Here is a 15311-nt window from a genome sequence, read left to right on the forward strand (position 1 = left end):
AAGAACATGGTGAAGACACTGGCAGGATGCGTGCAGAAGCCGTTCTGATGACGCTGCCACCGGCTATGTCACTTCAGAATAAAAGTGATGGGGACACTGAGCTCTGAGCCAGGCCTGCCTGTGCTCAGTCACGCACCTCGGCCAAGCCACTGACATCTCCCCCGCCAAGGAAAATGCTCGTGCGTCTCAGCGTAGGAGCCACTGTGCTATCTGGTCTTGGCCCCCAATATGGAAATTACAGACACCGGCTCCGGTTTAGAACAGGCTTAACTGGAAACCACACAAGCCAGGTTCACAAGAGAAGAGAAGATGCGGCCACCCTCCTGATGGGGGTTCAGGCATTCTTTGGCACTCAGCGTGGGGAGTGACCCCGAGTTACGGGCAAGTCCAAGAACAGCCCTTATGGGGAAGAGTTGGGAACCTGGAGCCTCACAGTGTCCCGTGAGATGGGGGAGAAACCCCAAGTCCTGGAGGAAGCTCCTTCCACAGGACAGGGTGGGGGTCAGTCCCAGTTATTGCCCCGGCGAGTCAGGCTGAGCCCAGGATGTTTCACAATGGGAACCTCATCAGAGCGGTCATTTCTTTGAGCTTCAATTAAATTCTCCCTTGCTGAGTGCAGAGAGCTCGCAAACACATTCAGCGACCTCCAGCAAACAGGGACCTGCCGTATGAGGTTCTGTGTGCTGTTCTCACCCCACAGATTTATTTTTTCATACCCATATTTTCTCTTCACCTTTAATTATTGATTTTCACATTGTGTATTTTTAAAGCTGCTTCCATCATGCATGACAAAGTGTGACAATAACCCATTTAATAATAAACAAAATTAATAAGCCTCCACCTGCTATAAATAGGACACAATTTGCTAGTGATCATTCCCTGTTAAGACCAAATCCCTGTATCTATTTCTTTAGCCACAAGCAGAGTCTCTTCCATTCCCAAGGAGCTCCCGTGTCCCCTGAGCCCCACTGACGGTCTCACCTGGACTTCTGAGTCAGCGTCGACGTGCTGCAGCTGGAACCAGGTGTCCCTGTTATGGTATTTCTGCAAGTCTTCCTTCTGAATGGCCACCTTCCCTAAAACACACAAGGCAGAGGAAACACAGTCATGAAAGCGACCCCACAAGGTTCATAAGCAGGAGTCTCTCCATGATCACTACCAATTATTTCAAACAGTATAACCCAAAATAGATAACTGAGCAAGTTGATAACACCATGCTGTCTTCCTTCCAGCAAGATCAATATATGCAACATTTCCTCTTGAAGGTGCCCACGTCCCACCCCATTCATTAGCGGAACACATCTCACACTGAGTTCCCTGGTGGTAGCTGGTCTGCCTGCTCTCACGGTGGGAGCACAGCCTGGGGATGGTCAGGGCCCACCTTTCATGAGCATTTCACTCCCTATATGTTACCCAAGGTGGTTGTAGTGAGGAGGGGGCACTAGATGGGGATATTCCTTACAGACAAGAAAATGGGTCTGCCAGGCGTCTGCACAGCGAACTGCTCAGGACCTGGGAGGAATGTAGCATGGGGGTAAGAGGGTGCGCTCTGAAGGAAATCGCTGGGCCACACGGGCTGGGAGACCGGGCATGCCGCCTCACCATCACCTCCTGCCTCAACCTCCATACTGCCAGCAGGGACAGGGCAATGTCCCCGGCAAGGCTTTGATGAGGATCTTGTGTGTGTGTGCTTGTGTGTGCACTTGTATGAGCTATAGCTTAGCATACATGGGTGTGCATATTTAGGTTATATAGTGTGTGCACACACATGTATGCGTGTTCAGCTTAAATAATGTGCGCACGCACGTGTGCATATGTATATTCAGCTTTCCTAGTGTGTGCATGTTGTGCACGTGTGCACAGTCAGCTTACATAAACGTGTGTGTGTGTGTGTGTGTGTGTGTGTGTGCATGCGCGTGTCAGGCCCACCATCACAAGGGCACACATGTGGACTCAGGTTAGTTCACCACAACAACAGAAACTGAGAATGCAGCTGATGAGCCTCAGCCCTCCTATTGCCCACCTGGGTCTATGAATCAGTGTCTCTCAAAGTAAGATCACAGGCCACCTATGTCAAAACACCTGGAGTTTCCTAAAATGCAGGTTCCTGGGCCCTATCCTAGATGGAGGAAACAAATCTTTGGTGTGGGGTCCTGGAATCTTCGTTTTCACAAGGTCCCAAGGAACTTTTGTAGGCCCCAAAGTTTGAGGGTGTCTACTATAGATCGTTTTATAATCCTTATGCAGGTTTGGTACTTTGGAGCTAGGATTTGAATGAATATATATATAAAATATGCATTATGCATTATATATATACATACATATTTTTATATGCAACTTTTGTTTTCTTGCCTTTCTTCCATTGTTTCTTCTTTCCTAAATGTCCTCACCCCTTGAGGTCCCCCTGCAATGTCGCCTCCTCTTAGGTGTTCCCCTGGGACCTATTCTGTTCCCAAAGGCTCACACAAGACCTTACAGGGGCCCCTGCCCAATCTGTTCCTTGATGAGAGATTTAAGGAAAAGAAGAGAACACTCTTCTGTTTGGTCCTACAGGAGTTCAGGATATGCCACCTCAAAATACGTCGCTTTGCCATAAGGATTATTTGAGCTGGAGACAAATGAGAAGCAACAGATCCAAAACAAAGCCCTCCCAGAGCTTCCCTTTCTAACTACAAGCAGAAACCGCGGAGAAATAAAGGCGGCGCTGAGGCCCGCTCCCGGGAAGCAGTACGGCCACGAAGAAGATGGAAAGTTGGCACCTGCCCCAAAACCTACTCCATTTGTTCCCCCATATATTTACTGTCCCAGTCTGCTACCCTTCAAGGCCTCAAACCTTTTTCCTTCATCTTGTCCCTTCTCTGACACGTATTGTTCCTTCGCTAAGATGCCATAACCAGTCCAAAGTCTACCTAACTCATCGTTGAGGCTTCCCCCACATGATGATGCTACAGGCATTCGTAAGCTGTTTCTCGTCTGTTATCTGTCTTTTTTTTTTTTTTTAAAGTTTTTTTCTTATTGGGGAAGGGGAACAGAACTTTATTGGGGAACAGTGTGTACTTCCAGGACTTTTTTCCAAGTCAAGTTGTTGTCCTTTCAATCCTAGTTGGGGAGGGTGCTGTTCAGCTTCATGTTGTTGTCCTTTCAGTCTTAGCTGTGGAGGGCGCAGCTCAGCTCCAGGTCCAGTTGCCGTTGCTAGTTGCAGGGGGCGCAGCCCACCATTCCTAACGGGAGTCGAACCGGCAACCTTGTGGTTGAGAGGACACGCTCCAACCAACTGAGCCATCCGGGAGGCAGCTCAGCTCAAGGTGCCGTGTTCAATCTTAGTTGCAGGGGGCAGAGCCCACCATCCCTTGCAAGACTCAAGGAATTGAACTGGCAACCTTGTGGTTGAGAGCCCACTGGCCCATGTGGGAATCGAACTGGCAGCCTTCAGAGTTCGGAGCATGGAGCTCTAACTGCCTGAGCCACCAGACCGGCCCCTGTTATCTGTCTTTTGTCAGTCCACTTTACAGAGCCCTGGCCAGAGAACCTCGGTGAGCAGAGAGTAAGATTTCTTCCCTCGAAGTCTTGACATTTTGTTCTGAGGATTCGGTCAACTGAGCTCTGCTCTGGACGCCAGACCCTGTGAAACCAACCCACCAGCACAGATGTGAAGTTGCAAAGGTGAAACAAACATGAAAAAAACTGTTCCAAGTGCCAGAGGGTGACGGCATCCAGGGAGTCAGGACAATTTGCTTCCACCAACACCTGCCTTCAATCTCCATCTATCATTGTGCCGTTCATTATATCAGCAAATTTATATCATCTCATATTCTCAAAGGGAAGGTAACTGTACCTCACACTCCCCATACTGCAGAAGAGGCTTAAGAAAGACTCTGGAATCATTCAACTAGGGCTACTCAGTTCGAGGCCAGGTAATTCCACACAGCCAGTACTTCTGTCCACCTGTGAAGTGGGCACAGCACACGAGCACTCCAAGGGTCAATACCAGGGCCCACGTCCACCTTGTGGCTCCGCTATCACCACACAGAGCCATCGGGAGCCAAATCCTGCCCAGCCACACACTGCATAACTGTTTAAGCCACTGCACGCAAGTCAGCAGGAGAAAGAACAAGAGAGACAGATGCAGGAAACATGTAGTGGACACAGGCTGCAGAAATTCTCCACAGAAATTCAGAGACCCAAGTTACACGCCACTGTAGGATTTCCTCCAACCAGCATCAAGTTACAAGGGCAGGATGGCTCCCTCAGGACTCATCTCAGGCTCCTCCCCACGCCTCGGTCCTCCCCTCACACCAGCACTGCCTTGGTGGGCATCCCGCTGAGGTGCCGACAGTGGGTCCCACTACCTCTGGCCATTCCTCAGCCCACCCCCGTCACTGGGAAGACCGGCCCCCAAGAGAAGACTCCTTCTTCCTCTCTGCTTGGCTCCTGCCAAAGCCCGCACTTTCCTCCCCATGGGAATAGGGTTTTGGATCTTGCAAGAATAATGCTACATGAAACAAGGAATTTCTTGGAATTGAATTGAGTAATGTATTTCATTGAAAAAAGAATAAAGAAATCTTCAGACTCTGTGATTCAGACTCTTATTCAGCTGGATAAGAGGATTACGTTTGAAGTCTGAAATGTTAAGCAATTGCAATGCTTTTATGAACTTTAACTAGACCAGGGAGGAGTCGTGTATTTAATGCTTATATGAATCCCACAACGTACACATCATTATGCTTTATTTTTGGAAGTACTTAATTTAACATTAAGTAGGTAATACAGGAAAATAGTACAAAATTTGAAACATTCAAAAGAATATAAAATACAGCCGAGAATAAGTTTCTCCCCTGCTACACAGCTCCTGACTCAAGCTCACCTCTGTCGCCAGCTTCCAGTTTGTCCTTCTAGAGATCGATCACATTCAAGAATATAAGAATATGTACTTTAAAAAACATGTGTATTAGTGTTTCTGAATGTGTATTAGTGCTTCTAAATTAGTCTTCTGAGAGAATACCTGATCCACAATCATAACATCTACTAAAATGTCTTTGATGTGTCATAATCCACAGAGCTGTCCCAATCTATCTGAGTGACATCAAAAGGTCACTAAACCACTCTGGGCTTCACTTTCTCATTCGGACAGAGGCGGTGCTACCTGGTTTTTCACCACAAAAAACCCCATGTATTATTTTCTCTGATGGGGGTTGTACCTGTCTGGGTCAGAAGAGAGAAGCATGCCCGATAATTCAACAGTGGGCACGTGTTTTAGGGAATCAGGTACAGAGGTGTCAGAGTTTGTGGGTAAAGGTGGACAACCAGGGTGAAAACTACAGGAAGTCTGACTAAGATCAGACTTAATGAGGGATAGCCGAATGCTTCCCCAAGATGGAGCTGGCAGCAGAGACGTTTGTTCTCATCACTCCTGTTCAAACTGGTGTTCTAACTGGTGCACGGAGGTAAGGGAAAGAAACAAGGGCACATAGACTGCAAAGGTAGAAATAAAAGTCTTTATTCACAGAATCCATTGGAAAATCTATAAGAAAAGCTATTAGAATAGGTGTGTTTGGTTAGCAAGACCACAGAATACAAAGCTAATACATAAAAATCAATTGTATTTGTGCATATAAGCAATGACAACGAAAAATTAAATTTTAAAAAGCCCAACAGTCTTTTTCACAAAATGATGCTTTTATGGCTTGAGCTTTTGGTGTTCTATCTTTAAAAATCTTTGTCTGCTCCATCAAAAAAGTACATAAGGATAAATAAAAAATAAGTGTGTGTGTGTGTGTGTGTGCGCACATGTGCACGCGTGTGTATGTGCGTGTGTGTGTACACAAGATATGTATGCTGAAAACATATCACAAAATACTGATGAGAGAAATTAGAGAAGACCCAAGCACATGGAAAGATATGCCATGTTGGAGAGTCTGACTACTCAATTTTGTTAAGACATTAATTTTCCCGAAATTAACCTACAAATCAATGCAATCTCAGTCATTTTGGAAATTAAGAAGCTGCTTTTAAAATGCAAATGAGAATTCAAAGGACCTAGACGAGCAAAACGAGCTTGGAAAAGAACAAAGTTGGCAGCACCCTCACTGGTTACACCCCTCATTCCTAGACTCAAACCCGCAGGGGGCCACACGTGCAGCAGCATGAGCAAAACCTGAAGGTGACTGTGGGCTCCTCCTGGCGTGAAGCCAGCAGATCAGACACAGAACACTGGAGAAGCCCGTGACACTGTGCTCATTTCCATGACACAAATGTACACCCTAGAACTTGGCTTCTCATCCTGGTAACAACATAATTACTAGTCATAACTTTAAATTATTCCTGGAGATCCAGACAGCCACTTATTTTTACAGCTGTAAAAACGATGGTGAAAACATGTAAGTCCAATTGCACACTGACACACCATAATTTTAAAGCCACCAAGAATGGCTAAACCGGGATGTCGCTGGTTATCTTTAAAAATAGCAAGCACCTTAAACAGAATGATTAATAAACATCTTATTTGATTATTTTGAGGGGAAATAACCCCAGAACCAACTTGATCAGTGTCTCTAATTAAAATATGCAAAAATATTTTTAAATTTCCTGTTCCTTAAGATTATTACTCAGAAAAGTTCTCATGTGACTCTAAGGATTAATCAAATTCCTCCTCATTCTAATATAATCTGAGCCAAGTACTAAGACCAGTATTGTATCTCCATATTCACGTTCATCTGTCATCTGGTGTGTCCAATGCAGGCACAGTACCATTGGTAATATGTCAACTGGGAACTGAACAGCTTAGGATTCCACACTTTCGTCCCTCCCTCTCCTGCTTCCTTCCTTCCCTCCATAAACAAACCTTGGCACACCCAGTTGATATTGGATAGAGAGAAACCCGGGCCCTCCCTCATGAAGCTCTAGGCCATGGGAAGTACAATTCAGTGAACATGTGACAAGCAGCAGAAAAGAAAGGTGCCAGCAGGTGAAGCCACGGGAGAACAGCAAAGGGAGAGCTCCCTCAGGTGCCACCTCCAGCTAAGCAGGGTCTCGGGTGGGTGGCAGCAACCACATGGGCATGGGGATGTGGAGAAGGGCCAGAGGTAGGGCGCCGGGCAGAGGAGGCAGTATGAGCCAGGCCAGGGGGCAGGGGGCACCGGGAGAGGAACTGGGAGGGCCTGAGCCCATGTCTAAGGTTGAGGGGAACAGGAAGGACGAATCCTTTGGAAGGGCAGCCGCGAAGGGCTTGAATGCCAAACTAGGAGTTTGGGCATCATCCTGAGGGCAAAGGAAGCCCTGCAGGACCTGAGCAGTGGAGCCCCATGGTCAGATCTGGATTTCAGACCCATCATACCAACGGAGATACCCTGTTTTCCCGAAAATAAGACTTAGCCGGACAATCAGCTGTAATGCGTCTTTTGGAGCAAATATTAATATAAGACCCGGTCTTATAGTAAAATAAGAGTCTTATATTAATTTTTGCTCCAAAAAATGCATTAGAGCTGATTGTCTGGCTAGGTCTTATTTTCAGGGAAACACGGTACATGAGGTATGGCTGCCAGCAAGACTTGGGAAGTGTGCACTGGAAACTTGCAAACCCTTCTTCATCAGCTTCCTTCAGAGTTAAGGATTCAGCTGGGAAGCAATTATGATAGTTCCATCTTAAAATTAAGTCAAACAAGAATTACCGGAGTTCCAATGTGATCTATGCCCATGTATTTCCTGAACAAACCCCAATTATTTCTACTTAAATCGCATCAGTTTCCAAGAATGTTATGTGTTGCGAGTGCAGACTCTCAGACCCTGCCCCTGTCCCACGAATCAGCATCTACATTGTAACAAGTGTGTGAAGCTCTGCTCTACATTGCCATGAACACTACCAGAGGCATGGGTCATTTCTTCATAAGCACCACTTTATGCTACCTCAGCACCAAAGCTGCCTTTACAAGTTTTGAATTTGGATTTCTTGTCATGGGTCAAGCAGAAGCCCACCACCCAGGCATCTTTGCTGGCTTGGGAAATTAGGAAGGGTGGTGGACTCAAGGCGGCTCCTGTCACAGGAGGAACAAGCTACAAGGAGCTTTTGGTAGAAGAAAATGAGTACACTCCTTCAACCAACACGCTTTGCAAAAGTAGGGTGCCCCGGTCTTAGGCCCGCATCTGCCACCCCATTGTCTTGTGTCCAAACAGAGCTGCCATCTTTAGCTGGAAGTAAATCCACTGCAAGCCTCTGGTGTTTAGATGTACATACCCAATAAGAAAGTGTTCTACAGTCACATGGTTCCATTCTAATAAAAGGTAAATGTATGTCAGGGGTTAGAACAGATATAAATGGGGAATCCAGGATGACTCCTGGGTTATGGGTTTGCACCAAGTAAATTCTGAGGCTGACAAATGGTGGACAGTGGTGGTGGAAGGTGGTGGTGGTAGAAGAGAAATAGTAGATCAACAGACAGGATGAGGGCTTGAGGATGGTAGATGGTACGTGATGGGTGGTGGAGAGTGATGGTGGATGGCGGTGGATGGTGAATGGTAAGTGATGAGTGGAGGGTGATGGAGGACAGACAATGGATGATGAACGGTGGGTGGTGGATGGTATATAACGGGAGGATAGTGGATTACAGCTCCTGGGAGGAGATGGTGGTGGTGGGTCATGGAGGATGATATATTGTTCTGATATGTAACTCATTCTTCTGCCATCACCCTTCCTCATCTCATACCACCCTTCACCACCACCACCACCCACATTTTCCAGCCCCATCTATGTACCAACCCCCACAATCTACCTGGTGGTGCAAAACCATAAGTAGGAATCATCCTAGACTTCTCCCTCCCCATCGGCCTGCACATTCAATCAATTATTGTCTCTAAAAACAGACAACGAGGCATAATCTAAAATGAGGTCAAGTGCTCAGTAGCACAGACCTGAGAACCTGGCTGCCAAGGTCTGAGCGCCAGCTCTACCACCTCAAAGCCATGTGACTTGTCTGTACCAGTTTCTTCATCTGAAAAATGCCCTTCCTTACATAGTTATGATGATTAAATGAGTCAATATTTGTAAAGCACCTAGAACAATACCTTGCTCATAGTAAATGCCTCACATTTGTTAAATGAGTAAATAAGCGATATGCACGAGATAATTCAATTTACGTCTCTCCTCCTTTCCTACATGAATTCCTGTAGGACAGTTCCAGAATAAACAGGCAGCACTTATCATTCTTCCAGAGTGAGAGTATGAAAGATGGAAGAAATGACAGAATAAAAGTCAACTCATTGACGCACTGAATGACTCATTAAAGCTGGATGGTGGGTTTAACTTTGTAGGATCAAACACTAATCTCGATCTACACTCATTCAAAGCATTTTTAGCAAGCAACAGAGTTCACTTAAGTCTCAACACATGAATGCCTAATAAAACTTCGATAAAGTTTTATTTTTCAACTAAGCCACCCTAGCCAGAATACAACAAGAATCAACATATCCTGCTCCTGTATAAAGGTTCCTTATTGCCCCGCCTGGTTTTTTTTCATAAGACCTAGATTTGTACTGCCTTGGAAGCTTTATTCACCCAACGTCGATGAGACAGAATAAGAGGCATTGTGATGGCTCAGGGAGATGACTCAGGGGTAGGAAATAAGCCACACGCATGGACTGAAGGAGGACTTCACATGTGGACCAAGATCCTAAAAAAGCAAACGGGGTGAAGGAGAGAAGGAAATGACAGAGCATGAGATCAGAACAGGAGGAAGGGTAGGGGAGGCAGGGAAGAAGTAGGAGAGGGGAGGGGAGGGCAGAGGAGGGGGTTCAAAGGCCCACCACGAAACAACTCAGGAGCAGTGCAACAGAATATGTTTGTGTCACTTTCTCCAGCCCCCATTCCCGCTGTAGATCACAGTGGATCTGATGACTCTGGTGGAAAAGGTGTTACTACTCTCCTTTCCTCTAGTCAGTCCAAATCACTTAGGTTTAGGAATGCTTTCACACTCATACATCCAGTGATTGGTGCCCAAAGTCCCAGGGAAAGCATAAATCTAAAAGCTTGATTAGAATATAAAATGTTGAGACTGGAATTCTATGTAGCCACCTATCACACACCGGGTAGGATAAAAATGAGATTCAGAGTCACAGTGAGATATGGGGTGTTGGGCAGGAAAACCCACCGAAGGGTGTTTGGGGAGGGAGAAGACGTCATGGGATGACCAAAGCAGATGTAAATATACCTTTCTTCTCCCATGTCTCTGCTAACACTGGTTCCCACTTCTCCACAAATATGACAGGAGATGTTTGATTTGTTGGCTCACTACCTGCTAGCTATGCATCTTCAGGCAAGTGTCTTATCCTCAGTGAGCCTCAGTTTCTTCTTCATATAGCAAGTGGAGATAATGTCTACCTCCTGGGATTGATAACAAAGGGTAAATGGCATGCTTTTGTGCCCGTGAAAAGACGCAGCACAGTGCCTGGCATATATAAGATTTCATGTTAGTTTCCTTCTAACTGTAAGAGTCACCCGAGGAACTTGATAAAACTATGGAATTCCAGGTTCAGCCCCAGGAAAATCTGGGTTCACTGGCATGGATGGGGGCCCAGTTACCAGGATTTTAACACACTCCCCAGTAGCAAGGGGAGTGTGCTTGAAGAAAGACAACATTTTGCTCGAGGAAAGATAACACATGAACTTGTCACTGCAGGACTAGTCAGATTTCAGAAAACTGAGATGCATTAAAAAGGCTTCTAGTGTTAGGAGGGTGTAACAGACCACGCAGGTGGAGGCCTGCACAGGTGCACAAGTGGGGTTCTACATGTACGTGTGAATAAACACGTGAGTGTGTTTATGTTGAGATGGATAGAAAGGTCATTGTGGATGATGACAAGTTCAGCTCAGAGAACAATTTGGTCAGATTACGAAAGGTCTTGTATGCATGCTAGGGAGTACAGACTTCCTTCTCCAGGCCAGATCAGGCAGTATGGCCTCAAACTTGGCAATTTTTTTTTTTTTCCAATAAGTTAGGCTCTAAAATGGAAACTCCAGGAAAGTTTCTTCAGATAAAACACAGATTGAATTTCTAAAATGTAATAAATGTAATATGTGGAGGTATTTTAAAAAATCGTCCATTCTTTCAACAAATGTTTAGTGACTGCCACCTGAGCCAAAGGCAGATTTTGGGACAGACACGATGGAGTCATATCTGGGCCCTGACCATGTTTTGAGTTCTTTTGTAGGTGCAGTGGGATACCAGAGGTCAGCTTTAAACTGGGAGGAGGTGCTCAGGGCCCCCATGTAGAAAAGACAGCTCTGGTAGCCCTGGAGTGAAGGGAGAGGTGCAAGGAGCAAGCTCTTAGTCCATGAAGGCTACAGTCCAAGCAAACAAAGGCTCGTTGTAGGGTGACGTGGCTGCCACAGGTACTGAGCTCCAGGTCTTGGCAGGTCAGCTGGGAAGGTGAGAAAGGGGCAGGTATGGGGTTCACCCAGCAATGAGGAACTTTTGGTGGTTACTACGCCTTTAGCATGATGCATCTGAGACAATTATGGGGTCCTCCAGGGCAGCTGGACCTGCAGGCTGAGAGCTGAGGAGGCAGCAGAGAAATTGCCAGAGGGCGTGAGGCTGGGAGACTGAGGGAGGCAGGGGACGTGGCCAACTGTTCTGAGTGATGCTGGGAGCCCTCTGTAGCCTGCGTGGAAATAGCCCTACTGGATGCGTGGGTGACCCCCTCGGCAGGCTGGGCAGTGAGTAGGAGCTGGTCAGAATGCCCCAAGTGTGAGCCAGAGGAAAGTCAACGAACAGTGTGAGTGAGTCAAGGGCACTTCAGATGCAAAGTGCTCTACCCAACAGCTAAGCTCTCAAACGTCTCCCATCCCAGGAAAAGCCAAGGCCACAGCACAAATGGTATATGGTGCTTGGAGTCCAGCAATTACAACTGTGCCCACGTTTGGCTTCTCAATTCTATTTCTGGTGCCACACTGAGCATGAATGCGGCCACAGGTGCACTCCTGAACTCAGGAAGGTTCTTTAATATTCCACACCTCTCCTCCACTGTCAGGCTGGGCCACTCTCTCTCCAGGAGTCCATCACTGAAATGCTAGTTCCTCTGAGAGCACCCCAATACCTCTGAGAGCACCTCAATGCCTCTGAGAGCAACTCAATACCTGAGAGCCCCAGTGTCCCTAAGGCACCCCAATACCTCTGAGAATATCCCAATACTGCTGAGAACACACCCAATACTTTTAAGAGCACCCCAATGCCTTTGAGAGCACCCCTAAACATCTGCGAGCCCCAATGCCTCTCAGTGTCCCAATACCTGAGGGCACCCAAATGCCCCTGAGAGCACCTCCAATACCATCCCATTCTCTATGAGGAGTTTGGGAGTCAGGAAAGGGCGCAGCTTGGGGAAAGGGTGAGGAAACTGCCTTTGCACACTGGCCCCGCAGAGGAGCCCTCAGGAGTCGTTTGAGGACAAGTCTGGGGGTTGCTGTACCCTCACCTTGAAGGAAAGTTCCAAAGCCTTTACTGGCATGTCCTGGTCGCTCCTACATGAGCTTGTGCTGTGAAGCTCCTCCACACGCTGCCAGGGCAGGACTCAGGCAGCATTTCCCAGCCATGGCGGATGCCAGAGCCACGCTAGCCGGGCACCTAGGACCATTTCCTGCCACTGCTCAGCACAGCCAGAAAGGCCAGGCTAAAAATGCTATCTCGACTCTGCTGTCTCAGAACAGAGACACCCCTGCCTGGAAGAGATACCCCACTTCTGCCAGAATGAGACCCCAGTCAGAAGAGATGGAGAAAAAGAAGAAAACATCCATTTAAGTACCTACCTATGATGGAATCCCTCCGGAACACGTCTCTATCGAAAATGTAAAATGACAGGTGACGAAAACTCCGAGGAATTTCACAGTAAAAGTCTTCTCCATAGAAGGGGCTAGATAAATAAATAGAATGAGCACCATTAGATTCTGTGAGGTAATAGCCTTGTCTTTAGTCGTCAGTGGTGAGGCATCGAGGTAGGGCCTGCAGACTAAGCACCGACCTCGGGCACGCAAGTGTAATCTCATTTTAAATGTACCACAAACACGCTATTCTGCATTCCACTTGTGAGATGTGAAATTGCAGTTTCTTAACTGGGGTAAAAAATGAACTCAAGAGTAAGTAGGCTATAAAAATCTTCACAGATGTGGCCCCAGCACCAGAGGCATGTCACGTTAAATGAATGAACTGCTGTGCTGCTTTAGGAACAGCTCAGGGAAACCAGAGAGCTTGACACATATCACGGCATTAACAAAATTATGTCAATTGTGGGTGTCCAGGTTTAGCACAAATATTCCAGAAGTGCTAACCGTTTTGAAGGCCCGGTAGCAGGTGGTAAGCCTCACTCAGCGTTCCAGTTTCAGACAGTACTCCCCTTTCTCCAGAAGTCAGGGTGAAATCCCAATTGGGCAGCCACCTGTGCCTCTGGTGGGGGAGAGGACCCCTTACCCACCCACAGCTCACCCTCCACTCAGACCCCGAGGCTCATTCACCCACAGACAGAACCTCAAAATTAACTGCAAACGCTAATCAAGGGGCAGGAATCCCCGGATTGTTCTGGATGGGGACCGGGCTGGGGTTAGCAGACGCTAGTTCATGGAAATCATAGTGAATGTACACAGAACACAGCACCCACCCGACCTGCATCCACTGGTTAGGAAATGGAGCACGTTACTTCAGCACACACACCTTGTGACTGCCCTGGAATGTGGCATAATTCCATTTTCATGCACATTCATGGCTAAGGTCTAACACAGGAAACATGTAAGAACTAAACAGTATGTTACATTTTGTGAGGAGAAAGAGAGAATATGCTCCTGACCAAGTATGAAAAGGAAGACAGAAAAGAACTGATACCATGAGCGTCTCCTACTGAAAGTTTATTGGGAGTGACAGACATGAGAATAGGAAAGAAACGTAGGGAGAGAGGGACCAGTTCCCAACTAAGAGAGCTCCAGAAACGTATTTTATCAATTCTGAGATGACCTTTCCTCCCACCCTGTATCTTAACATCTTTGAAATCAGAATGTATCCTCCAATCAATGTCAGAAAGTATTGTTTCATAGATTAATTAGCACTGCTTTTCCTTAGTGATGCATAAAATAATGGTACATCAGGAAACTGGCTGGTCTGACAACTCATGTCAGAGACCCAGAAATCAGCCCATGTGCCAATCCTTCCATCTGGAAAGGCAAAGGACCTAAGACATGCTTGAGAAAGGAACAAAAGGAGAGGGCTCACAGTTCCAGGCTTCAAATTTTACTAGAAAGTAATAGTAATTGAGACAGCATGGTCCTGGCCCAAGGACAGAAAGACCCGCTACCTCACACCATACACAGAAATGAACTCAATCACACACCTGAATGTAAGGGTTAAAACTGTAACACTCTTATAAGGAAATACAGAAATAAATCTCTGTAACCTGGAGTCAGGTAAAGATTTCTTAGATATGACACCAAAAGCACAATTTCTGAAAGAAAAATTATCGATAAGCCAGATTTCATCAAAATTAAAAATATTGAAACTTTTATGTTTTAAAAGACACCATTAAGAAACTTAAAAGGCACACTGGGGAAAATATTTGCAAATCACACATCTGATAAAAATAAAAAACAACTTGTATCCAGAATACATAAAAAACACAGCTCAATAATAAGACAAGGAATTCAATTAAAAATGGACAAAAGATTTGAATGGATATATCATCAAAGAAGACAAATGGCCAACAAGCATATTAAAAAAATGCTCAACATCATTAGCCATCAGGAAAATGCAAATTAATTAACAAGATACCACTTCATACCTACTAGGACGGTGATAATAAAAAAGATGACCGATAACAAGTATTGACAAGGATGTAAAAAAATTGGAACCCTCATACATTGCTGGTGGGAATGTAACATGATGCAGCCACTTTGGAAAACAGTTTGGTGGGGTCTTAAAAAGTTAACTACAGAGTGACCACATTACCCAGCAAGACCCCTCCTAGGTATATACCTGAGGGAAACAAAAACATGTGTCTACACAAAAACTTCTACATCCATGTTCATAGCAGCATTAGTCACAAGAGCCAAAAGGTAGAAACAGCCCACGTGTCCATCACGTGACAAATGGAAAAAGAAAATCTGGTAAATCCATATGACAGATTCCTTTTTTGGTGATAAAAAGGAACAAGCACTGATAGATGCTACGATGAACCTCAAAAGCATGCTAAGTGAAAGAATCCAGATGAAAAAACAAAACACGTTTCATATTCCATTTATATGAAATGTCCAGAAAATACAGATATGTATACAAAGCAGGTCAGTGAAT

The 15311-nt window shown here is 45.9% G+C and overlaps 1 protein-coding gene across 1 annotated transcript in view; it reads right to left on the reverse strand.

Moving 5' to 3' along the window:
* The window catches only part of RASA3 (RAS p21 protein activator 3), a 122360-nt gene that overhangs the window by 46765 nt on the left and 60284 nt on the right, over nucleotides 1-15311 (reverse strand). The window contains exons 3-4 of the mRNA XM_019742076.2: nucleotides 12791-12894; nucleotides 982-1076 (exon numbers count right to left, since the gene is read on the reverse strand). Of these exons, the coding sequence (XP_019597635.1) occupies nucleotides 982-1076; nucleotides 12791-12894 (199 nt within the window). The remainder of the gene's footprint in view (nucleotides 1-981; nucleotides 1077-12790; nucleotides 12895-15311) is intronic.

The sequence above is a fragment of the Rhinolophus sinicus genome, linkage group LG04, assembly GCF_036562045.2.
Source record: "Rhinolophus sinicus isolate RSC01 linkage group LG04, ASM3656204v1, whole genome shotgun sequence".
Lineage (NCBI taxonomy): Eukaryota > Metazoa > Chordata > Mammalia > Chiroptera > Rhinolophidae > Rhinolophus > Rhinolophus sinicus.